Source organism: Carassius gibelio, chromosome A20, assembly GCF_023724105.1.
Source record: "Carassius gibelio isolate Cgi1373 ecotype wild population from Czech Republic chromosome A20, carGib1.2-hapl.c, whole genome shotgun sequence".
Lineage (NCBI taxonomy): Eukaryota > Metazoa > Chordata > Actinopteri > Cypriniformes > Cyprinidae > Carassius > Carassius gibelio.
In genome coordinates this window covers 22,312,381-22,339,698 of record NC_068390.1, presented here as the reverse complement: position 1 = coordinate 22,339,698, position 27,318 = coordinate 22,312,381, and the positions used below count along the sequence as shown (strand labels likewise).

Here is a 27,318-nt window from a genome sequence, read left to right as displayed (position 1 = left end):
TATTTGTTATTTTTTCCATCTTTTTTCTTTCTATTTGGCTGTATCAACACTAATAAAATGTGTTCAGTTGTTGAAATGTGGGGTAAAGGTTTGTAATTGAACTTGATTACTTAATAAAAAAACACATTGGACAGAAACATTGATCTATAAATTACTATATGTGGTGTATATATGATCAGTGGCCAGACATCAACATTGCTCGCGATCTATAAATCCATAGTGTTTAGTAATTTCTAATGTTACTAATTTCACGTAAGCTCTGTGCGTTTTTCTTACACTGCACGTTACAACAGCGTCAGTTCACCATTTTAGCGATGCAGAGATAAAATTACCTGAGTTTAAGTTTGAAGTACTCCCGGCGACGCCATCTTGATGTTTTCAAGTGGAGGTGACGTATTTCCGGTTTGAGAGTGGAGCTCCACTCGCCCATGGTCTGCAGCCAGACCCTTCTCAAGCTAGTGGCTAGATAACAAAACGCAAATATATCAAGTATTATATGCTCAGTTAGGGGCTGCATAACAATTGTATTAAAAAAACAATTGCACCAACGATGTAGCGAACACATTGTGAAGCGGTCGGAGTGTTGTGGTGCACTTTACAATTTACACCCACCACCTAAAGAAGAGAAGCACCTGAGGAAATGGATGAAGGCGCTAAATTTGAAGCGCCCACCCAAGCGCTCTTATGTGTGTTCGTACCATTTCATGGACGGGAAGGCGACTGACGAACACTTTTACCCCGAGAAATGGCTCGACTACGATGTTCCGTTAAAGAGGTAACGCCGGGGGATGAAAAGGTTGTCAGATTCGGGTAAGCTAACCTTAACTAGCTATGTGTTTGCTCGCCTAACGTTAGATTTATGAAGTCCGTTCTCTGAATACATATAAGATCAGTAACAAGCAGTTAACGAAGTACAACGAATTTTCCATGATTACCATTGTCCACCTATTTATTTAATATTTACGGTAGTACAAGATATTATAGTACATTACAATAGCTCACATTATTCCTGCTACAGAGATTGCAGGTGATAGCAGGCCAGTTAGCTACATTTCTCATTCAGATACTGACCTATGTTTGAACTACAGTTAAGAGTGTGTATACTGTTTTGTTTCTAATGCGTCTCTCTCTCTCTCACATACACACACACACAGTTCTAAGCTCGGGTCCCATCATATATTAATACTCATGATATATTGTTAAGTACTAATGTAAAAATGTTTAATTATTTCCACAGATAATTAGATAATTAGACCACAGACCGCCAGTGATGCAGTGGACAGCTGTGAGGGTGATCAGATCCACATGCCCCTGATCTTGCTGAAAGTCACCAGAAGTTACCTACTGTAATAGATATTTTTATGAACCTTTACAATGTCACCAGAAGTTACCTGCTGTAATAGATATTTTTATGAACCTTTACAATGTCACCAAAAGTTACCTGCTGTAATAAGTTATTTACAGTGTCACCTGACATTACCTGCTGTAAATATTTATTTATCTTAATTTGATCTTTTTTTTTTTTTATCTTTAATCTCTGATTTGAAGGAATAAGTCATGTCAAGTTTGCAAGTTAATTCCATCTTGGTTTATTACATATGGAAATTAAATGTTGAAATTTTATAGGATGGTCAGTAGGAGGTGTCTCTTGCTTCCTGAAAACAACAAACACTGATCAACAAATCACAAATGATTTTATACAACTTATATTAAATTATCCATGTATTAAAAAAACAAATCACAGTCTGTCTCTTGTTTAACACAACTGATTTAAAACAACTTATTTCATATAGTTAGTCTTCACCCACATCCTCTACATCCCATCCCAATTACCTAATATCCTATCCTTAACCTAATTATTCTCATTCCTGCTTATTTACAAAGCTGCAAGTATCTTGTGGAAAGCAGCAGGTAGCTGTCTGAAACTCATCTGACAAGAGGAAGCATACACTTAAAATAAAAGGTTTGTAGTCTAGCTACAGTCTTGGCACAGAATTGCTCATTGTGTGGCACATGTAACTTGCTGTGATGGAACACAGATGAGCAGCTTACAGGTCCTCAGCCCTGTACAGAACATGGCAAACTTAAAATACATTTCAAAGATTTTAGAGTTGTCATATTTCAGAATCATTCATTATTATTATTACACTTGACATTTACCTACATTATTCATTGATTAGACTTAATCTACACCTACCAAATCTTACCTTTACCTTACCTTTTGCATATACACTGCAGAATTAAGAGGCAAGTTGATTTTCTGATCATATTTTTTGGTAAAATTTACCAATTCCAAACCACACCACTCTTAACTTTTATTTTTGCATTTTATCTTTTATAAATTATATATAATCTTGTTTTGGCTTGTTTTATTTGTAAAAGAAAATCTGCCTAATAATTATGCATACCTGGATATAAGGCGTTTTACACTTCCAAGTTCCAGCCTCCTCCTTTTCTAACGTGTAATTCATAAACGTTCACTTACCATACTCCACTGTACATTTAAGTTATTAGACAAAATACTTAGTCTGATGATGGTCATGAAACACGTTAAAATACTTTTTAAACATTTATAACTTCGTGTATGTTAACATCACACACACACACAAAACTAAACAGCACCATGCTGGGAGGTTTAGACTGCTCGACTGGCTGGTGGTTGCACGTTCAATTTTAAAAAGACGAAAAAACCCTCGCTGAGTAACAGTTCACGACCCACTGTCTCACTATGTAAATACTGGTAAGCTTCGTTACATTTTTTTTTTACATATAATTTTCCCTTGCTGCTCCATCAACTCCTTCTGACAGGGCAGTTAAATATATAGGTTAACTCTGGCCACTTCTTCATATCGTCTAACATTACCCACGTTAACAGCGACGATGGATGGGACAATTTGAGACCATTTGATCGTCGTAAGACGTTTTCATCGTTCTACCAATTTATAACATAACGTTATTTGTCATTTCGCCACAGTTATAGCTAGCCATAAACAATCTTACAGCTACTAAACTAGTAACCGGACGTGCCGTTATCGGTATAGCGGAAGTCGTATGACAAAATGCGGAAATGCGAAATATTAAAAGTGGGCGGGGCGGAACCTGTTTTTATGTTTTCGGAACAGTGAGCTTATTGTTATCTCAACAGTTTCCCGATATGTGAATTCACAGACTTACAAGGCATTTTTCCCAGCTATGTTGCAACAAAACCATGGGCATCTGGTCTGTGTGGCATGCCATGGAGGGTTGTTTGCAACAAATGGCCTTGCAGGTACATTTATAGAGGAGTTTCAGAGATGTAGATGCAGTAGCGTTTCTAGGCATAGGCAAACTAAGGTGCCACCAGCTGGAGGGGGCCCAAATGAGCACACACACTGCCACTATATCAAAGTCCTTAATTGTCTCTGACTATATTTTAGCAGGGTTGTGATAAACTGGCACAGCCACCCTGAAATACGATTGCCGCTTCCACTCGATCCCCCCTTTTAAATTGGCCTTTGAACTTGCCAAAGCACTGTTATTCTGATTAGACAGTATTTGTGTATTTATTCATTCCTATATAAAACTTTAACAGCCAATTAAAAAATGTTGGTAAAGCAAAACTAAATTCTCGAATTGACGAGATCAATAAATACTTTCTGAAACTGCTTTGTCAAATTTAAAGCATCCATAAGGAAGTGTCGAATTTCTGAATCAATTCATTCACGTCTAATAGTGCTTAAAGTGAGCAGCATCATACATTTTGAGGACAGAGTATTGCGTTATTTAAAGGAGAAGTTCACGTGTCAATGAGTTACAAAGAAATACTGTAATTAGCTGCTTTGTGGTTATTTTTTTGCCAAACGAGGCATACTTTTAGGCAAAATTAATCACAATGAGCAAAAAACAAAATGTATTAATTGTTTTTACTCCATTAAAATACCTTCATAATGATGTTGGAATCGGATGAAAAATGACTGAGCTACAGCTGTTTGAAGTCAATAGTCAGCAAAGTAAATTTTCTTAAGGTTCCAAAGCAAAATCATCTAGCAACATACATTATCTTTCCCCCCACTTCTTTTCTTTATCATCAGTACTAGATTAATAATGGCTATTTTTTATTTTATCTTTATTGTTATAAATAATAACTGATGCAAAAATGAACAAATATAACAAAGAATCTAAACATTCAAGTAAAAAAAATATTAAAAATGTAAAAAAACACTTTGGTATTGCTAGACAAGGGCTTCACATGTAAAAGTTGCTTGATCTATGCCTATTTCTCTCCTGATTCAGACAAGATGACTTTTCCACTGGAGGGAAATTATGTAAGGAAGCTTCATAATTTTAGCCAGGAGCAATGTTTGCAAGTTGAAAAATGTCTTATATATGTGTTTCGTACAAACACAGCATTTCACTTCACAACACATTAATCAATGGACTGAATTGAAGTGGATTATTTGTAGATTGTTTTGATGATTTTTTTTCATCCATCTGGACGCTCATTCTGACTGCACCCATTCACTGCAGGTGGCATTGTATATTTATTATATTATAGAACTTTCTGATTTTCACTAATGTGGTTATACTGTACATTTACAATATAATTTCTTTTTATTTTGGGGTATTCAATGTGAGCCTTACATCCAGGTTAAAATACATTAGATACATTTGATACTTTTGCAATTTATCATTAATTTTTTTTATATAAAAAATTTCAAGAAAGCGGATAATTAAGCATCGTTGTAATTTTTGTGAACGAAGCCTAGAGCAGGCCCCTGCCCCCTCCTTTCTGACGTGGTGACGCGCAGTGGTTTTGCACGCTAGTATAAAACCAGCTGAAGTTCATGCGCACGGCTCCACGCTGCTGTGAATGGAGCACAGCGTGGACTTATCTCTAATTTACCAACCAGAGATTTAACCTTTAACCAACTTAAAGCATCGCAATCGGCAAATGAGCTTCTTCTACATCAGGACAGCATGATATTTGGCCTAGATACCAATATCTAACATCGCAATCGCATATATTTAATCCGTCTCCGGGTGATCTTCACCTTATGCAGCGTGCTTTTCACGTGGAAACTTCTGCGAAGAGGGAAAACGCGCCACACGGGCCATCCAGTTCTGTTCATATACCTTACTATTAAGCGTTGAGATTCTTTTTGCGTTAGGAATACTAACATTCAGTCATGTTGATGAAAACTGCATCTTTAGTATTGGAGGACGGGACAACATTTAAAGGCCGTCTGTTCGGTGCCGTATCCTCAGTGTCCGGTGAAGTTGGTAAGTACAGTGAAATCAAAAGAAATGTACAAGAAATGTGTGTCCCTCTCAGCCCTGTTTCCTACCGCTGCTCTCTCTTTCTGACCGGAAAGCGTGGCTTATAAATGTGTAACTGATGATCAGAAAGTTAAAAATATCCCGCTAAACGTTTAAAAGTGTACACTCATCATAGGGACTTCCTTTGGCATGTGTAACACATGGCTGACATCCCAGGGATATTTTTAGGTTCCTGCTCTGCTCAGTGACGACAATTGACAAAAAAAAATAAAAAAAATATAATTTGTGGCGATCTACCTAAATGCCCCTCCTAGTCCAAAATATTCTCCATATAAAATAAATCTGGAAAATGTCCCAAAGTTTGACAAGTATGCATTTTTGTCATTGAAGGCTAAGACAGACTATTGAATGCCAACACATTTGAAGGGCAGAAGTATAAATTGTGTTTCCCCCTTCAATTTTATGCTCATTATTCATTTAGACATATATTTGCAGGCAGTTGCATTAGGAATGACTAAACCCCTCATACTGACTGCAACCAGTAGTCCTACTAAGATGGTCATGATGTAGAAATTTCAGTAACACTACTATAATTTCACTATTTTTAAAATCATTTTTGATTCACCGCAACTAATATTCTATTGGCTTCTTTATTTGGTTAGACTTTAAACATTTTAAAAATTGGCATGTAGCCTTTTAAATTGGTTCCATGTAAACGTTCAAGTAGACAATCTGTAATAACGATCAAGTAAAAAAAGTAACTGATGTACAATACCGGCACTTTTGACATCATCAAGTCATATATTGTGTGTCCACAGTCTTCCAGACAGGAATGGTGGGTTATCCAGAGGCTCTAACAGATCCCTCTTACAAGTCCCAAATACTAACTCTGACATATCCGCTGATTGGAAATTATGGTGTTCCAGAAGATGAAGATGGAGAGTTTGGACTCAGCAAGGTGTTTTTCCTTTTATTCACACTGTAGCACTTTTATCATTTCATAAGGCTTCTAAAACTGATTGTTCTAATACTACTGCAATGATTTGTTCTAAATATTCCTCTTTGTGGTCTAGTGGTTTGAATCTTCCAAAATCCATGCTGCGGCTCTGATTGTTGGGGAGCTCTCTGAGAATCCCAGTCACTGGAGCTCCGCCAAGTCTCTGGATCAGTGGCTCCGAGAGCAAGGCATCCCTGGACTTGAAGGTCAGTTAGTACAAGTTCTTTGAAGTAAGTGATTTGGTTTAGGTTTAAGAATTAATTCCAAAGAAATTGTTTTAACTGTGAAATCAGGGGTTGACACTCGATGCTTGACCAAAAAGATCAGAGAAAAGGGAACCATGTTGGGAAAACTTGTGGTGGAAGGAACTTCTGCCAATGACATTCCATTTGATAATCCAGACACCCGAAATCTTGTTAAGGAAGTTTCCATGAAAGTACGTGTCTTTTGTGTTCTCCGATTCATTTTAATGTGTTTAATATTGTGGAATGGCAGCTTATATCCAGAGTTATTTATGCCTGATTCAACAGGAACCAAAAGTTTTTAATCCAGAAGGCACAGTGAGAATCACTGCCATAGACTGTGGCATCAAGTACAACCAGATCCGTTGCCTGTGCCAGAGAGGTGCCCGGGTCACCGTTGTCCCCTGGAATTATCCTCTAGACAGCAATGGTGAGCCATGGCATGGTTTTCCACATATTACTGAAGCATGTGTTCGTTTTTTCTAAATGCTTATTTAAAGATGCATGTAATCTGCTGTTTTAGGGTTAGAACATGTTTTGCATGGCTATATTACTTGACTTTAGACACTAATAGTAATTCTAGTAATCAATAGAAAATTATATCACTGTGTTTCTCTAGAATTTGATGGGTTGTTTATCAGCAACGGTCCTGGCAATCCTGAGTACTGTAAGGAGACCGTAGAGAATATACGCAAGGTTGCATGTGTGGAGAATCCCAAACCTGTCTTTGGGATTTGTCTGGGCCATCAGCTGCTATCTTTGGTCATTGGCGCAAAGACATACAAAATGAAGTAAGCAACTTGTTAATGTTTTACACTTTCTGGTGACTTCTAAAGAACATTTCATAAACTTACTTCACTCAGAAATGAAAATTGTCATGTACTAACCCTAATATCATTCCAAACCTGCATGCATTTTTATTCTGTTGAATACATTTTGGATGTTGGGAACTAATCAACATCGAAGCCGACTGACCTTTATTGTACGGACAAAAAAAGATAGTTAAAATTTTCATCTTTTATGTTCCTCAGAATTAAGTCATACAGATTTGTAACGACATGAGGGTAAAGTAGTAAAGTAAATAATGACAGACTTTTTTGTATATTTGGATGGACTATCCCTTTATTGGATGTTGTCATCACATTTATTAAAGAAAAATTGAAGGAAAGCTGTGCATGTTATTAAAATCACATATGAAATAAAAGTAAAATGTAATGCGGTTGTACCTACATAAAGATATTAAGTAAAAATGGCTTTTATTAAATTGGTCTTTTATTAAGGTTAATATAATGCTCTTATATTCAAGATACGTGATTCTCAATATGTTGTACAATTTAATTTCTCAAGGAAACTTGTACTTGTTTTGTAAAATGTAATTAAAACAAGATAAAGGATAATAACAATAGGGTTTTTACAGTGTAATTGAACTAGAGATGTTCCGATACCCTTTTTCTCTTCCCGATACCGATTCCGATACCTGGGCTCAGGGTATCGGCCGATACCGAGTACTGATCCGATACCTGGGTGTGTATCTGTATATACAGCTGTATATACTACTAGCCCTGTGTAAATTGCTAGAATTCTTTTCATGGTGTGCTTCAGACAGATCCCTCAATAAAACATGAACAAATACATGGTGAACTACTGTATTTATTACGGTATTTTTATTATCTAACATGAATTTGACAGTATTATTTATTTTCATATGCAAAAAAGAACTTGCATATGCATATGCAGCCAAAAATCTAACACCGCAAACTAAAAAAGGTATTTAAGTTTTACAATATAACTGTATAAAAAACTGCAACAAATAAGTCTAGGAATATAAAAAAAAGATCTATTAATCAGATAATCTCTTTACAACAAAACAAGTAAAAAACAAGCAACCATCTAGGCATAATTATTATTATTATAGAGACGTATTATTATTACTGTAGGCTACAACAGTAGCTTTATATATTGTCAATTTACTCATGTAAACCAAACATTTATTTTAATGGGCTGCCATGAAGATCTTTGAGTGTCTGTGTTTATGATATGACAGTATTCTCAAATGAAACGGTAAATTCTCATGAAGTGACGGTTTATGCGTTCGTGTCCTCATGACACACAGCAGAGACTACAAAACAGCGAGCTCTCGCGCATCTGTGCCAGTCACCCACAGAGATGTAGATTTTGCGGGAGTAATATTTAAATAGTATTTTGCAGTTTAATATTCACAGACACTAGTATATATTCGGCTACTGTCTGGAGCCCTGCGCTTTGACTTACACGGAAGCGACTGAACGCAGCTGCCGGTACTGAATATACTCGAGAGTCTGTAACTACCGGTACTACAGAGACATACTGCTAACCACTGATCTATAATATAGTAGCGGCTTCACTGTCTTTTGGCAGTTTAGAATGTGATGAGTGATCCAGTCATATATAGATAAGGGCTGCTAACGCGTTTTCATTTCTTCTTCGCTGCTCTAAACAGGGGTTGCTTGTGGCAACACAGCACAACTTCCTGTGTTTTCAATGCATTTTGAGCAGCGAAGAAGAACCGTGCAGCGGTTAGGCAAAGCTTGCGGTCATAACTAGGTCTTTTTTAAGAAAATGGTATCGGATCGGTATATGGGTTCATGTACTCGCCGATGCCGATGCCAGAATTTGTTGTGGTATCGGAGATATTTCCGATACTAGTATCGGAATCGGAACAACTCTAAATTGAACCAGACAGCATCACGTTATGGTTAGTGGATTAGGGGGTTAGCAGAGGAAAAAAGCCATGCCATTCCAGTTTTCATGAAGGAGCAGCATGGTGTGAAATCTTCTTGCTGAGCTCAGCAGTCTAGTCTGGTTCTGGGATAAGCGGTAGTGTTTTTGTAAGAGTCCTGGGATATTTGCTTTGCTTGCTTGTGCTCAAGGCCAGATGAGATGCCAGTGTACAGGTCTTTTGTTTTTTTTGTTTTTTTTTTCAGAAGCAGACAGTTAGCGGGTTCGTTCAGACATGGTTTTTGTCTGTGAATCATTGTACATTTTTTAAGATCCACAATAAGATGATACAATTTCATTCATGGGCCTTGTATATTTCAGGTATGGTAATCGTGGCCATAACCAACCCTGCATCCATAAAGGGACAAATCGCTGTTTCATCACCTCTCAGAATCATGGGTTTGCTGTGGATCCCAAAACTCTCCCAGTAGACTGGGATGTGCTCTTCACCAACGCCAATGACCAAACCAGTGAGGGCATTGTTCATAACCACAAACCACTCTTCAGGTTGGCCTTCATTTCCCATTGGCGTCTTCATTACATACACTATCAATTGGCATAAATGTTGTATAAAATTGTTGTTGATAATTTATATGTTTATTCTTCTCATTTTCAGTGTCCAGTTCCATCCTGAACACATGGCAGGCCCAACTGACCTTGTTGGTCTCTTTGATGTGTTCCTGGATACAGTCAAAGATGCTAAAGAGGGCAAAACTGGAAAATCAGGTGATTTGTTATGATGTACTGATGACTGTCAAACAAGCATATTCCTCATAGGATTGTTTACATGTACTGGAAAGACATTATTATTGATGTGATTAATTCTGTTGACCTGACTAATTATTCATGAACCCTTATCATTTTTGCAGTTAAGCAAAAACTAACAGAGCACCTGACTTTCCCTGGATCTCCTGACTTGGAAGCATTTGTTCGACCTCGTAAAGTTCTGGTTCTAGGTTCAGGAGGGCTTTCCATTGGACAGGCTGGAGAGTTTGACTATTCTGGATCTCAGGTGATTGTCAAACTTTGAGTCGCCGCATCTCACTAGCCAACTAATGTTTTTAGTTTTCTATTTTAATTTGAAACTTGCTTGATCTTCGAGTAATTGAAGCTTACGACTGAGTGTTTTAAACCGTCGACTAGTGGAAAGACATTTTGTCTAATAATTGTAATCTAATCATCTGTGTAATAAGTTAACCCAAATTATATGCAAGCACTTTTTTCCCACAATGTTATTTGATTTTGTTTTTTCTTAGGCTATAAAAGCTCTTAAAGAAGAGAACATCCAAACCGTTCTCATCAACCCGAACATTGCCACAGTACAGACCTCAAAGGGCCTGGCAGACAAAGTCTACTTCCTCCCGATTACACCAGAGTATGTCACACAGGTAAGAGAAAGCTATCCATCTCAGAGTAATTTACATGGTCTAGTTTTCTTGACAGATTTTGAAAATGTTAATAATGCTTTAAAACACAGTTTTTGACTCCAAACCATTTTCGAGTTCAAGCGTTCGTCCTGCTGTTCTACAAATAGGTGATAAAGAACGAGCGTCCAGATGGGGTGTTGCTCACATTTGGCGGTCAAACGGCTCTGAATTGTGGTGTGGAGCTCACCAAGCAAGGAGTGCTGGAAAAATACAAAGTGCGTGTGCTTGGAACCCCAGTGGCTTCCATAGAGATGACTGAAGACAGAAAGATCTTTGTGGAAAAGATGGAGGAAATCAATGAGCACGTTGCCCCCAGTGAAGCGGCCATGTCTGTTGAACAGGTAAGCTCATTACTCTGATCTCAAATGTACCATAAAATGAATCTTTATGTATACAGACCCATTGGTACTATAGGAAATGGTAGCCTATTATAAAGTCAAAATTTTTAGATATTATTTAAAAAAAGATATAAAAAATGTTTAATGTTAAAAATGTATTTATTTTTTTTTCATCTTTTTCTATCCCCTATAGGCAGTTGCTGCTGCTGAAAGACTCGGCTATCCTGTTCTGGTTCGTTCTGCATTTGCCCTGGGTGGTTTGGGTTCAGGCTTTGCCAATAATAGAGAGGAAATGATCACATTGGTCACCCAGGCCTTCGCCCACACATCACAAGTCCTGGTTGACAAATCACTCAAAGGCTGGAAGGAAATAGAGTATGAAGTGGTGCGAGACGCATATGACAATTGCATTACGGTATGAAGCACCTAGAGCTTATTCTGTCAATTTTATTTACACAAACACTTATCCCAATTTACTTTGTGCGTTCACATTTGTGTGTTTGTTTTAACATTTCTTTTCTCATTTATTTCTTCTCATTTAGGTTTGTAATATGGAGAATGTTGATCCTCTAGGAATCCACACTGGGGAGTCCATAGTGGTGGCTCCCAGTCAGACACTTAATGACTATGAATACAATATGCTGAGAAACACTGCTATCAAAGTTATTCGCCACTTGGGCATCGTGGGAGAGTGCAACATTCAGTATGCCCTAAATCCTGAATCTGAGCAGGTAATTTAGTCACTTACATCATTCAGGAAAAATTAGTTCTAAAAAGCAGCGATCAACCCATAATCTCATTCTTTGTGTCTTGACAGTACTACATCATTGAAGTCAATGCTCGTCTTTCACGAAGCTCTGCATTGGCCAGTAAGGCCACAGGTTACCCCCTGGCCTATGTGGCCGCTAAGCTCAGTTTGGGAATCCCTCTACCTGTGCTAAAGTGAGCTCTTTTTTTATTTATTGAAATGAGCTATTATACAGAAAGTAATTGTACACTTCATATTGTACTTTTCAAAGTTGCTTAAAAGTAACTGTTTTCTAGGAATTCAGTGACTAATTCAACAACTGCCAACTTTGAGCCCAGTCTGGATTACTGTGTGGTCAAGGTTCCTCGTTGGGATTTGAGCAAGTTCCTCAGAGTCAGCACTAAAATCGGCAGTTCCATGAAGAGCGTCGGTGAGCTTCCTATGCAAAAAAAAAAAAAAAAAAAAAGAATAAATACATTTGCAGTAGAAATCTGTATATTGTAATTTTCAAACCAGTGTTATTGTTAACTAAAACCATTAAAACATTTTTTTTATTAAAATAAAATGAAATATTAGATGGATAAACTGACTATAAAATAAATGTAAATATATATTATCTATAATCTAAATGTGAAATAAATGTAAAGCTAAATAGAAATATAATAGACAAATAAAAATTCTAAATGCACATAATTACTAAAACTTAGTCTATTAAATTATAATGTAAATTAAAATGAAAATTTAAAAATAAGAGAATGTAAAATACTATAAAAACACTGTCTTTTTTTATACCAGATTTATAAGAGTTTAGTGCAATAGGCAAAAGTAATGTTTTAGTTGAATTTACCAATTTTTACTTCTTACAACCTTTTTGCTATTCCTTGCTACTTTTTTGAAATTATAAAAATTATTGATATATTTTATATCAGATATTTTATATCTGTCTTACCAGTTACATTAGAATTGCTGTAGCAACATTTGTCCAATTTGATAACACTAATATTAAACCAAGCTGATGGTAATTGTTAAAGGGACTATTACAGTTTGCATTTCATAGTTATTCAAGTTGGTGCATATTTAATAATCATAGTTAAAAATGTTTAATTGTTAAAGCACCATTTTCTAAAAAATGTTGTTTGTGAATTAAAATGGCAAAGTTCTGTTTATTAGAAAAAGGCCAAATTAGCATATTTAGTTCAGAAGGTGCTATCTTTTCTGAGCTCAGCTATCCAGTATGTTGATCTCATTCAGCACTCTTCCTCTTCCATCACAGGAGAAGTGATGGCCATCGGCCGCAGCTTTGAAGAGGCTTTCCAGAAAGCTTTGAGAATGGTTGATGAGAACTGTGTTGGTTTCGACCACACCATCAAACCAGCGTCTGAAGAGGTTTGTCCTAGTGTTATCAAAAGTACCAATGTCGGTACTGAAAAAAAAAAAAGTGACCATTTCTCACTAGCATTTTGTTGTGTGCATCCTCTGATTTTCCATTGTGTCCTTGTGCTCAATAGATATGTCTGTGATTGGCTACAATGATCATGGTTTCACACTCTTCAAGAGCGTGATGAGCGTGAAGTGATGATCATTGTAGCCAATCACAGACTTTATCTGTTGAGCACAAGAACACCATTTAAGAATCCCCTCAACAGCTCACAAAATGCTAGTGGGAAATGTTGGCATTATCACATTTTTTTAAATTTCATTACCAACATTTAGTACTTTTGACAACACTAGTTTCTTGTGAAGTTGCACATCTTAAATCTCATTCCCATGTCAGGCTAACTTTTATTTATTTATTTGTTTTTTTGCAAGTAGACAAAAAAAAAACTACATGAAATTATTATTTTTTTTAATATATATATTTTGTCTCATCTCAGGAGCTGCAGACACCCACAGACAAGCGCATCTTTGTTCTGGCAGCTGCCCTGCGTGCCGGCTACACAGTTGAACGGCTCTATGAGCTGACCAAGATAGACCACTGGTTTCTGCACAAGATGAAGAATATCACCAACCATGAGAAACTTCTAGAGGCGTATAATAAGGATGAGAGCGCCATGCCACCTGAGGTCATGAGGAAAGCTAAACAGCTGGGCTTTTCTGACAAACAGATCGCCCAAGCTGTGCAAAGGTATGCTGAATAATTTAGAGTTACAGATATAAATGTACTATTTTGATATTTCTTTTACTAAATCAGGCTGTTTAAGCGTCAATTCTGGACTTGTTTTACAAGAAAAAGTTAATATGGGCTGCAGTGGACCAATCTCTTTCCCCTGTCGCAGCACTGAGCTGGCCGTCAGGAAGATGAGACGTGACTGGAAGATCCTTCCAGTGGTCAAACAGATTGACACCGTGGCAGCTGAGTGGCCCGCCCACACCAACTATCTGTATCTGACCTATAACGGCTCAGAAAGCGATGTGGTTTTTGAGCAGCCCCATGTCATGGTGATCGGCTCTGGGGTTTACCGCATTGGAAGCAGTGTGGAGTTTGATTGGTGCGCTGTTGGGTGTATTGTTGAGCTGAGGAAGGTGAGCCATGTGGATTAAAGAGGAAAAAGACTAATTGAATTGAAGCAGGAAATGCGAGTTCATTATTTCATTGAGTGTTCGTGAACTATTCATTTCACAGATGGGATACAAAACAATTATGGTGAACTACAACCCAGAAACGGTCAGCACAGATTATGATATGTGCGATAGACTGTATTTTGATGAGATCTCCTTTGAGGTAAGAAATTAAATGTGGATATTTGGTGTATTCTCAGCAGTTGTCCTGATAATTGAAATACTTTTAATCTCCTTAGAATTAGGGTTACACAGTTTATTGGTACCCTATCGTTTAACCACTGATATTGTGGATTTTATGATGGATATTTAATTCTGCTTATTCATTTAGATTGCCTTTGTCTTTGTTTGAAGTTGACTTAAAATTAGTCTCTTAAACACATGTTACAAAATTGTTTGTGTGATCTTTACCTAATCTTTAATCGATAATACACCTTTTAAACTGTGCATTGTTGTTACACCTAAATGAATTTGTTAAAATTACCAATGATTTATTTGTTTTTAAATTAGATGGATAGTTCAGAATTTTAATGTTTTTAATGGTTGTTATTATTATTAAATTTTATAAATGTGAATAACATTTATAATAAAAATAACATTTAAATAATTTATAAATTATAATAAAATATTTAATATCAATATCTAGTATCAGATCATAATAAAATATTAAACATGACAATTAATTACTTTTAAATATTTTAATAAATTAAATATATAATTTTTCTGCTTTTAATAAATGTCTTTTTCTACTTGCAGGTGGTGATGGATATATATGAGATGGAGAACCCAGAGGGAATTATTCTGTCAATGGGTGGACAGCTGCCCAACAACATCGCCATGTCGTTGCACAGACAGCAGTGCAGGATCCTGGGCACCTCACCTGAATACATTGACTCTGCAGAAAACCGCTTCAAATTCTCCAGGATGCTGGACACCATAGGAATCAGTCAGCCCCGATGGAAAGAGCTGTCTGATACTGAGGTAAGATATTAAGTTAATTAATTTAGTTCAAAGAGTTCTTCTATAATTGCTTGTAACATCAAATACCCTTTGACATTTCTCTTGTAGTCTGCTGTGGGTTTCTGTGAGACCGTGGGTTATCCCTGCTTAGTGAGGCCGTCGTATGTTCTCAGCGGGGCTGCTATGAATGTTGCCTACTCAGACACTGAACTGGAAAAGTACCTGAGAAATGCTGTTGCAGTGTCAAAGGAGCGCCCTGTCGTCATCTCCAAGTTCATTCAGGAAGCCAAGGTTAGTCAAAAAAAAAAAAACAGTCTGTAAAAACATGAACCCTCCTTCAGGTGGTTCCAGTTAATAGTATAATGCATTTATGGATATATGGGAGAGAAGGGATTTAATTACGAGGAAATGCAGTCAATTGGCACAAAATAACAAATAACATAAAAAAAACAAAATACTGGTTGAACATGTTTTTCAGCACAGACGTCACCAGGGGTGAGAATGTAATACAATATAACCGTTCATTTCATGCCAAAGTGTTGCTTTGCCTTTTTCTAGTAGCTAGTGTTGCTTAAATTAGTGAGAATGGAAGAAAACGATTGCATGAAAATGCTTATATGAATGTGTGATTAGGCTACCAGCTTGTATTCAGGTTTTTTTTTTTTTTCATATCAATCCAAATGAGATATTTAATTGTATGGTTGTTTCCCCTATTTTTACCTTTTTAGATTTCCACTTGTCTCAAATAATCCTGTTAAATTATATTTTCAGTATTCTAAATTATGATGTCAGTTGTAATGCCTTAACTCGCTTATAGCATTTAAAATGATTTAAAATTATAGATTTTAGATTTTATTTTTTTTATTTTTTATTTTTTACATATTATAGAATTTAAATATTATCCATATGTTATCATAAATTGAAAATGTTTGTATAATCCAGAACTTTTATATTGGTTCATCCTTACTAGTGTTATTTAAGTATTATTTATGTAGTTTTTTAAATATTTTAATTAGCTTTTTCTTTCGGTTTTCATTTTATTTATTTATTTATTTTTAGTGTTATTACTAGCTTTATTGTATTTTACCACAATATAAACTTGTTTTTAAGTTTTTCATCTAATTTATATATTATGTTTTCTTTATTTAAATTATGGAAATGTATTTTAATTTTTAATAGTTTTAGTTAACAAGTACAGCACTGATCTGCTCTTTAGTAATATAGCGGTTTAAACCTATTGTGGTTGCATGGTTTGCACTATCAAATTTTGCAGTGTTTATTTGATGGTGATATTTTGCTTTCAGGAAATAGATGTGGATGCTGTGGCCTGTGACGGAGTGGTCATTGCCATAGCGGTGTCTGAGCATGTGGAGAACGCAGGGGTTCATTCTGGAGATGCCACTCTGGTGACTCCTCCTCAGGACATCAACCAGAAAACCATGGAGCGCATTAAGATGATCGTTCACGCGATCGGCCAGGAGCTACAGGTCACTGGCCCCTTCAACCTGCAGCTCATTGCCAAAGTAAGTAAATTTTTATTTTTTTTAATGCTAGGATTTCTAAATATTTGATGCTGAAACTAAATTGTGTGTTTGTTCACAGGATGATCAGCTGAAGGTGATCGAATGCAACGTGCGAGTCTCACGCTCCTTCCCTTTTGTGTCCAAAACACTTGGTGTCGATCTTGTTGCCCTAGCAACAAGAGTCATACTGGGAAAGGAAGTTGAGGCTGTTGGGCTGATGAAGGGGATTGGCATTGTGGGAGTTAAGGTATTGAACTCTTGGTGATGTCTGTTTTTGTTCTCAGTATTTTCTAAGATCTAAAGATCTGCGTTTGACCCTCAGGTTCCGCAGTTCTCCTTCTCACGGCTGGCTGGAGCAGATGTGGTTTTAGGTGTTGAGATGACCAGCACTGGAGAAGTGGCCTGCTTCGGAGAAAACCGATATGAGGCCTATCTAAAAGCCATGCTTAGTACCGGCTTCAAAATCCCTAAAAAGAATATTCTCCTCTCTATTGGCAGTTACAAGGTAGTGGATTACTTTACAGCAAGTTGATTCATTTGAGTTCTATTCATATTATTTGTTTCATAATCTAATTCACATTACTGAAAGCTGCTTACTCCATTACATATAAAAGGCAATGACTTTTAACAAATCTGTAACCCTGAAATTTGGCGTGAATTGATTGTCCTGTGCTGTTTCCCACAGATAAAAATACCACAAATCATGTGGTTTGTGAGCTATACATTAAGCATTTGGTGTGTGTGTGTGTGTGTAGATGTACGTGTGTGTATATATTTATGTCCTTTGTATATCACAAATTGTATAGACTTGCATTGAAGGGGGCCCTTTGAAAGACTATTTCAACTGGACATGTAAACGACCAACTAGCAGTGTTCTAGCAACCTCACAGATCACATTAGCATCCGCATGTCAACATATTTAAAACCACTTACAACACATTAACAACTACATAGAAACTCCCTGGAAATGAGCAACAGCACTAGTATAGTGGTGCGCATTTTGCACATTCACTCTCACTTTTTTCAGAGAATGAAGAAAATCTAGTTTCTTAAGTGAAAGAAATGTATTCGGTTTAAATTCTTCTTTCAGAATAAGAGCGAGCTCCTGCCCACAGTCCAGACTTTGGAGAGTTTGGGTTATAACTTGTATGCCAGTCTAGGCACCGCTGACTTCTATACTGAACATGGAGTCAAGGTACAGTGAATAAAAAAACATAGTAATTTATTAAAATATGTCTTTTAATACGTTTCTGCTGCGTTTTTCTTTTACAGCTCATTTAACGCTGCAATTCTATTTGTTTATCTGTCTCCTGTCAGGTGATGTCAGTTGACTGGCCTTTTGAAGAGGAGAGTGACTGTCCAAATAAGGACAAACAAAGGAACATCATGGACTATCTGGAAGAGAACCATTTTGACTTGGTCATCAATCTGTCCATGAGAAACTCTGGTGGAAGACGCTTGTCCTCCTTTGTGACCAAAGGTTACCGCACTCGTCGAATGGCCATAGACTACTCTGTTCCACTCATCATTGACATCAAGTGCACAAAGTTGTTTGTTCAGGTGAGCTGTGACGAACTCGCATTAACAACCCAACAAAATAAAAAGTTTATGCTATAGATGTGGCCATTAAAAATGCATGAGAAAGAGAATGTTATCGTCGCCGCTGCGGACATCAGGATGAAAGTACGAATCCTCTGTAAATCCTGTTACTTTTCACCAGTTTCTTGACTCGTGAATCTCCCTATTAAGAATCACACCTAAAGTAATGACACTTGTATGGCGCTGCTGACCTCCCATTCCTTGACATTTGCTAAATGTTTTATTCGCTTTGCTCTGCAGGTGAAAAAAAGCCGTTTTGTATAGTCAGTTTAGGCCTTGATTTCCCTTTCTTTTTTTTTTTCTTTTTTTTTTTTTTTACCAACACTAATCAAAGTTAAACAGAAAAATAGCTGCACCTTTTTTTCTGGATGTTGATTGATCCAAGTAGTATAGCCTGGGCTGCTTTTAAAGGGATGGTTCACCCAAAAATTTAAAGTTATCCCATGATTTACTCCCCCTTTAGCCATCTTAGCCGTATATGACTTTATTCTTTCAGACAAATTCAAACAAGTTATATTAAAAATGTCCTGGCTCCTCCAAGCTTTATAATGGCAGTGAATGATGGTCAAGATTTTGAAGCATAAAAAAGTGCACACATCCATCATAAAAAGTACTCCACACGGCTCCGGGAGTTTAATAAAATCCTTCTGAAGTGAATCAATGTGTCTTTGTAAGAAAGATAACCATAGTTTAAAATGTATAAACCGTAATCTCTAGCTTCTGCTAACTTGCTGTAAACAAAACTTGGTTCTCTTGAGACTAGCATATTCTCTACTACATCATCCACAGGAACACCACTCGCTCGACAGTTCGACAGCATGATGCAATAAAAATAATCAGCATTACTAGTGCAAAAGGTTGTTGGGCTTTATTATATAATTTTATTAAAAAAAAACTCTTAAAACAAGTAGTCATGATTAAAATGTTTATACAATACTGTTAATTGCACATCATAAAATAACAGCTCTTAAATTATCAGCACTTACTTACTGTTCTAAACATTTAATTCTATTGTCCAACACACCGAAGCTAGGTTATGATAAGTAGTAATGCATTTTTAAATATTTTATGTGAAAAAAATGGATATGTCACGGTTGTTTACATTTTACAGGTTATATTTACGTTTACATTTTTAGACATAAATTCAGGATTTATTTTTTATTTTTCAGGTAATTGTTGTTTTGGTTTGTTTGTTTATTTGGCAAGGTTTACACATCATACCCCACCAGCAATTCTGGACGTAAAAAATGTGTTTCGAGTTTGAATCATTAAAAATTACAGATTGGAGATGCTTTTCCAAAACAAGTCCATGCGCCATCAGGTGGATGTTCTGGGAAGTGTAACAGTTTTATTTATTTTATTCTAAGAAACTGGTCTGACTAGTCTTGTGGCATGTTGAGTGAATCGGGTTTGTGTTCCTGCTTTGAAAACCATTTTTAAGGCGACATGTTTATGCTGTTGTAGCCATAAAAGTTTTGAAGATTGTAATGTATGTGTTGTTGGCAGGCGCTGAGGCAAATTGGTCAGGCTCCACGTGTTAAGACTCACATAGACAGCATGACCTCACAGAAACTCATCCGTTTACCTGGTGAGTATTGCCACGTCCTTTCAGATGTTGTTCTTTGAGCTGTCAGAACTAGTATATGACATTGGTATGGCTGATTCCATTTATTCTTGAATGTCTAAAGGTTTGATTGATGTCCATGTGCATCTGCGGGAGCCTGGGGCCACCCATAAAGAGGACTTCTCCTCGGGCACGGCTGCTGCTCTGGCCGGAGGAATCACTATGGTGTGCGCCATGCCCAATACCAACCCTGCCATCATTGACCCCAGCTCCTTTGCTATGGCACAGAAGGTAACATCAACAAATTACATATTGGGTTGGTTATTTACATATTTACATCCAATTGTGATTATGGACTCTCTTCTGTCATGAATATGTCTAGCTCGCCAAGGCCGGGTGCCGCTGTGATTATGCTCTTTTTGTGGGGGCATCATCAGACAACGCTACACTACTTCCGTCCATTGCAAGCTCTACAGCTGGTCTGAAGATGTACTTAAATGACACTTATTCCACTTTGAAAATGGACAATGTTTCTTTGTGGATGGAGGTAAGGACAACAACTACAGCAATATTTTATTTCAATTCATTATATTTTTACCTTAATTTTAAAATAGTTGTAAAATAAAGTTAATATTTATAAATTTGAGACATTTAAGTAGATTTAAAATAAAATCAATTTAAAATAACAATGCATTTATTTTTATTCCATTTTAAATCAAATGTATTTAAACATTTTATTTAAAATTTAGTTTGAAAAATGTTATAACGTAATTTTTCAATGAAATTTGACATGTTTTATTATCATGTCATATTGTAGAATTTGATTACCATTTTCTTTGCATGCAGCACTTTGAAAAGTGGCCAAAGCACTTGCCCATTGTGGCGCATGCAGAGAAGCAGACGGTGGCCGCAATCTTGATGGTGGCGCAGCTGTATCAGCGACCCGTTCATATCTGCCATGTTGCCAAGAAGGAAGAGGTAAGAACAGTAGTCTAACAATTTCATTTTTTTTTTATTGTCATGGTAAATCCTTCATCCAGTTCCTGGGACATGTAAGTAACTAAAATCATACATCGTTTCTCAGATTTTGATCATTCGAGCTGCTAAACAAAAGGGCATCCAGGTGACTTGTGAAGTGGCACCTCACCATCTCTTCTTGTGTGACGATAACGTGCCTGCCATTGGAGACGGCAGGGCACAAGTGCGGCCCATGCTTGGTACACGTGAGGACATGGAAGCATTGTGGGAAAATCTAGACATCATTGACTGTTTTGCAACAGACCATGGTAATAATAAAAATGTGTATAATAATGACATTTCTTTGCCTCACCTCTTTTTAAAATGACATCTAATCTTGTTTGCTTGTCAAATAATTGTACAAACCTGTTTCAAAGTCCCTAATCTGAGACCAAAATGATCAATTTAAAATTCAGCTTGAACTTTCAAGCTGCATTTAAACTTTGTACAGACTTTAAGCCTATTCTTTCCTATAGTGCAATATAATTTCCAATTGATTTCAGACATGTCTTCCTGTGACTTATGTGACACCTGAATAGTTCTTGTAAGCTTGTATTTATTTTAAAAAAAAATTTTCACTTATAGCCCCTCATTCAGTAGAGGAGAAAAACTCTGAGAAGCCACCTCCGGGTTACCCGGGTCTGGAGACTATGCTGCCTCTGCTGCTCACGGCCGTCAGCGAGGGTCGCCTTACCATTGATGACGTCATCAAGAGGCTCTATGAAAACCCCAGTAAAATATTCTCTCTTCCTGCTCAAGAGGACACTTATGTAGAGGTATTTCAGTCTGACATGCTTCAGATGGTGAATGGCTGCCTAAAAATTACAAAGTTTTCTCATTTCAAAGTGATGCTCGAATTTTCCAGGTGGACTTGGAGCAAGAGTGGACGATTCCAAAGCACATGCAATTCACCAAGTCAAAGTGGACACCATTCGAGGGCATGAAAGTGAAGGGGAAAGTCATGAGGGTGGTGCTCCGAGGAGAGGTGGCATATATTGATGGACAGGTAAAGCTAATGCTTGAATACACTACTGTTCAGAAGTTTGGGGTCAGTGCTATGTAATGTTTTTGAAAGAAAACCAAAAGCTGCATTTATTGGATAAAATATAGTAATATTGTGAAATAATATTTTAAAGACATTACTCCAGTCATTAGTTTCATATGATACTTCAGAAAAAAATATTTCTTATTGGTATCAATGTTGAAAGCAGTTTTGTATTTTGTATATTTGTGCTGAAAAATAGCACCCACAACATTTTTTTTTTTTTTTTAATGCTTAATTTTTATTTTTGTTATAAGGTATTCGTACCTCCAGGATATGGTCAGGATGTGAAGTCATGGGCAGCAGCCCTGCCAGGAACCGCTGTGGTGATAAAGGATGCTTCTAAGGTAATGCATGAACTGACCCTTCAAAAACCTGGACATGCATTATTTATGGTTTAGCATTTGCTTTCTCATGTGTACTGGATGACAAAAAAAAACTATCTATCAACTGACCAAACCATTTGTCTTCTGTGGTGTAATGGGAAACAAATAACCATGTTTGTTAATTACAGCGTGTGAGTGAGGCAGTGACTCCTGAGCGTCTCCGTCAGGCAGCACCTGTTCAATTGGTCCGTAGCCGTGCCCCGAGCCCACGCCGTTCAACTGGGGACGAACGCTTCATTCTCCCGCCTCGTATCCACCGTGCATCCGATCCCGGTCTGCCTCCAGGTGCTGATATCATACAGTGTATTCCCCTGAGAGCTTGTGCATGGGTTTATGTGCCAATTGAACCTCTGTGCTGCAAATGATTGGTTTACAGTTAAAAAATTATCACATTTTTAATTTCAGACAGTGGTTCATTTGGATGTCAGCTTTTGTTTGCTAGCACCAGTTGTTCATTTGTTTGAGCTTGCATGTCCCATGCATCAGCCGAACCATTTTCAGGTCCAATATTATCATATTTCAAGCAAGACGTGTCTTTTATATGCAGATTTCAAAAGATCTACCATACAACCCCAAAAGACAATGGGTAAAGTCCATGTGATGTGTATGGTTTCTTCAAATCAATATCAAAGTTTCATGATTCTGCAACTGTCTGAATTGAAAATGAATATCCATATTTTAGTCTTTACACAAGCATAATAAAGACAAGACATAATGGTCTGTCTTCCTGCGTTGCCCATGCTTTGTTTGCATGCTGTTCCTTGTGAATCAGGTTGATCTCAATGAGCTCCATGTCCAGTGTATTGCCATAAAGTGAGATTTACTGATACATGGCAGTGATGTATTAGTTGCTGATTGTGACGTTGTTCTGCTTCCATTATCAGAATTGGCTACCCCAGTGGATACATATGCACACCCTCCTCCCCTGGCCAGGATCCTGTCACCTCCAGCTGGACAGCAGCAGATCTTGCCCCACCCCCAGACCTCCCCGCTGCTGCACCCGCTGGTGGGCCAGCACATCCTGTCCGTGCGCCAGTTCAGCAAGGAACAGGTGACATCATGTTGTCGAGTCCAGGAATATTGTATTTTTGTATTTACAGTGGCTCATCAATCTTTTTTGTCTGTCTTGGGCTTTCAGATGTCACACTTGTTCAATGTGGCTCATAATCTTCGTCTGATGGTGCAGAAAGAAAGACCCTTGGATATTTTGAAGGTATACGGGCTATTAGTAAATTCTTCACTTTTTGTCAAGTTAATACAAATTACCTGGTTGTGATAATTCACAAAGCAGCTCAGTCTCCTCATTTAAACTAAGCTGATGGAAAGCATATCCATTCAGTTTGAAGCAGCATTTGACAATTAAGAGAGATGGCAGATTTTTAAACCTTTTTTTTATCATTCAAATTTGGCTGGGTGGTTAAACCACTACTTTTTTTTGTGGTGTGATTTAATATTGCTTTACACAGACTTTAACTCATGAGTTATTAGTTTGAATCAGTCTAATGACTCTGGCTGACTGAATCAGTCAGAGTGGTTCTTGTCTTATTGGATCAAAAGGTAATACGTTCTGTGATCGAAAACTCCACTGTGAGAACAAATGACCCATGAGACTTAAATGCAAGTGTAATTACAGAATGCTTATCTATTTACTGGAACAATGTGTAGTTAAAGATTATTACATTCACACAGAGTTCTGTCATAAGATTATTTCAGATGTTAGCAAAAGGTAGTACTGTTTTTAAATGAAGTAAAGTTCAAACGTTTGGGGTTAGTAAGATTTTACTATTTTTAGATAGATAAATGCTGCTCTTTTGAACTTTGAACTTTCTAGTCGTCAAAAAAAAAAAACAATGTTTGTTTCCATAAATATTTCAACAAAACCATTTTCAACATTATAGTTTAAGAAAACAAAATAGTAACTGTTTTTTTGAACAGCAAATCACCGCTGCTAAAAGTTCATCTTTGCATCACAAAAAATAAATAGCATTTTAAAATGCATTCAATTTATTCGAATAATTATTTTTAAATATAACCCCCCACCCCCTTTTTTTAACTGTACTTCGATATAATAGATGCAGCCTTACTGAGCATTTAAAAAAAAATTATAATTAAAAATTGTACAGTCCCCAAGCTTTTGAACAGAAGTGTATATAGAGATGGGATATGTTATTTGCTTGAAGGTATATGGTGAGTCTCACACTTAAAGACTTTTTTAGAAGAATGTGGAATAAGTAGATTGGACCTTGATTCAATCTGTTGACCACAATATTTTTGGATTACGGAGAATCATTCTGTCCCATAACAGAGTAGATGTCACTGGATTATTTATAGCTTATTACAGCCTATCTTGAGCATTTATTACATAAACCTCCCCCAGCTGGAGTATTTAACTGCTCAAGTCAGCATCAGTCTGGAGTCAGGAGGATGTTGTTCAATCTGGCTGTGACGTGTCAGTTTGAGAAAATCTCTTCCTTTAGGAGTGGGCTTCTGTGGCCCTTGGAACAGAACCTCTTGATGTCTTGAACATAGATGAAATTACACGTTCTTCTGCTGATCTTCTCCCAGGGTAAAGTCATGGCCTCCATGTTCTATGAAGTGAGCACTCGCACCAGCAGTTCGTTCTCCGCAGCAATGCACCGTCTGGGAGGGTCAGTGGTGCATTTCAGCGAGTCCACGTCCTCCACACAGAAGGGCGAGTCTCTGGCTGATTCGGTTAACACCATGAGCTGCTATGCTGATGTCATTGTTCTGCGCCACCCCATACCTGGAGCTGTAGAAGTGAGTTAATGATGTTAATGCATTTTTTTTTTTTTTTTTAAGTAATGTATGCTAGTGACTTCTGTTCAGCAAGGCTGCATTTAATTGATCAAAATACAGTAAAAACTGTAATATTGTGAAATTATATATTTTTTTTAATTTTTCATTAATGCCTGAGGAGTTTTTGAATGGAAAGTTAAACTTTGGAAATAGAAAAACTTTGTAATGTAACATCTTTGTCACTTTTTCAATCAATACTGCATTTTGTATTATCATTTAATTATTAAAATTAATTTGAATGTGTGTTTTAGTGTTTGCTAAATATAATTGGTCTGTGTCTCAGTCTAAACGGAAAATCTTTTTGCTTTGTAGAGTGCGGCAAGACATTGTCGACGGCCGGTGATCAACGCTGGTGATGGGGTCGGAGAACATCCCACTCAGGCCCTTCTGGATATCTTTACAATCCGAGAAGAGCTGGGAACAGTCAATGGCATGACTGTGAGTTCACATGGGGAAAAATATTGTGTCTTCTTATACTGTTAGCTTGTTGAGGTTTCCACTTGGAGCTGAAGTGTGCCATTTCTGTGCCACTAGATTCACTAAACAGAATGTTGTTGTGCTTTTTTTTTTATTTTTTATCTCAGATTACCATGGTAGGCGATCTGAAACATGGTCGCACTGTGCATTCTCTGGCTAGACTTCTTACTCAGTACAGGATCACTTTGCGCTACGTGGCTCCCAAGAACCTCAGCATGCCTGCCGAGATCATCGACTTTGTGGCCTCCAAAGGCATTAAACAGGTACATCACAATCAAAAGTATGAATTCAGGAGTGGACCGTTACTTGCTTTGTTATTTGCATTGCTTTCCCGCCCCCCTCAAATGTGTCTAAACTTCTCCAAATATGTCCACAGGAGGAGTTTAACAGCATTGAAGAGGCCCTTCCAGAGACTGACGTCCTGTACATGACCAGAATACAGAAGGAGCGATTCGCCTCTGAAGAGGAGTACAAAGCAGTGAGAGATTTTGCTGAGGAGATCGTTGCATCAGCTTTTATGTCTGACATGTCATCGTATTATAAATGGTTTACTTGTTTTTTGACAGTGTTTCGGCCAGTTCATCCTCACACCACATATCATGACGGGAGCCAAAAGGAAGATGGTGGTCATGCATCCTCTTCCCAGAGTCAATGAGATCAGGTCTGCTCTTCTGAATTAAAAAGCAGGCAAAATAGGAAGTTACACGAACGAGTGCCGAATACAGAGTTTTGTTTGCCGTCTTTTATAATCCTATTTTGTTTTCAGTGTGGAAGTGGACACGGATCCTCGGGCTGCTTACTTCCGACAGGCGGAGAACGGGATGTATATTCGGATGGCGCTGCTGGCTACTGTGCTGGGTCGGTGAAGGGATCATCATAGTCTATTCATGGACATTTGGCAGTAAAGGGAAATGTTTTGTTTGCAACATACTGATTCCATGATTTGTGTTTGTGTGCTCTCCATATAGTTCCAGATGGTGAGAAAGTACCCAGATTTATTGTTACTTTGAGTACTGACTGCAAAAAAATTCCATATATTGAGTATTTGATTTTAAACATGAACATTAAAGCAACCACAAACTAGTTTCATCCTGAATATCTTCGGTTATTACATTTAATTATATTACACAAAAAATCAGCTAAATTTAGCAAACTGTTACACAAAAAAAAAACAGTTGTACTTCTCCAGCTCTTACTGGTAGTATAAATGTAAATGTTTTTTTTTAATTTGCATTTACAACAATATAGACATCTTTACATGCAATCATGGTCACTTAGCAAAACTTTTGTAATTGTATTTTTAGACAATAAAAAAATAAAATGCACTCTCCGATCTTTTTCTTCTATATCTCTGTTGTTCTAATGCAATGTACTGGTACAAATGAAGGGAGAGAATATCAACATAAACACCTGAACCGTTTGTATACAGTAAAATTTAATAAATGAACTCTTGTGTTTTGCACTAATAAGGCTTGAAAGTGAAGTTGTCCTGTACCAATTAAAATGCATAAGTAAATCTGCTTTAAGTGCAATACACAAAACAAATGATGGCTGTCAAACTGGAAAAAAAATGGGTATGTGTTGCTTTTTAACTGGCATGAAATTGTAG

At 37.1% G+C, this 27,318-nt stretch overlaps 1 protein-coding gene and 1 long non-coding RNA gene across 2 annotated transcripts; both read left to right on the top strand.

Annotated features, from left to right (window-relative positions):
* Positions 1-355: 355 nt before the first annotated feature.
* Positions 356-1,738, top strand: LOC127938018 (uncharacterized). Its single transcript, XR_008148618.1, has 2 exons — positions 356-810; positions 1,238-1,738. It is a non-coding gene; the product is annotated as an uncharacterized LOC127938018 (long non-coding RNA).
* A 3,068-nt stretch (positions 1,739-4,806) lies between these two features.
* On the top strand, positions 4,807-27,034 carry LOC127938155 (CAD protein). Its single transcript, XM_052534583.1, has 43 exons — positions 4,807-5,259; positions 6,075-6,214; positions 6,330-6,459; positions 6,547-6,689; positions 6,784-6,925; positions 7,115-7,286; positions 9,574-9,759; positions 9,869-9,978; positions 10,122-10,264; positions 10,509-10,640; positions 10,787-11,020; positions 11,211-11,432; positions 11,560-11,748; positions 11,835-11,959; positions 12,062-12,195; positions 13,039-13,151; positions 13,640-13,890; positions 14,042-14,288; positions 14,389-14,487; positions 15,081-15,305; positions 15,393-15,575; positions 16,589-16,807; positions 16,887-17,054; positions 17,130-17,312; positions 17,898-18,002; positions 18,125-18,367; positions 19,913-19,994; positions 20,095-20,261; positions 20,353-20,517; positions 20,817-20,948; positions 21,055-21,256; positions 21,573-21,763; positions 21,853-21,993; positions 22,287-22,376; positions 22,544-22,700; positions 23,300-23,466; positions 23,554-23,628; positions 24,981-25,193; positions 25,545-25,670; positions 25,817-25,972; positions 26,086-26,187; positions 26,276-26,370; positions 26,476-27,034. The coding sequence occupies exons 1-43, from the start codon at positions 5,166-5,168 to the stop codon at positions 26,573-26,575; spliced, it is 6,693 nt and encodes a 2,230-aa protein (XP_052390543.1). The 5' UTR covers positions 4,807-5,165; the 3' UTR covers positions 26,576-27,034.
* The last annotated feature ends 284 nt before the right edge of the window (positions 27,035-27,318 follow it).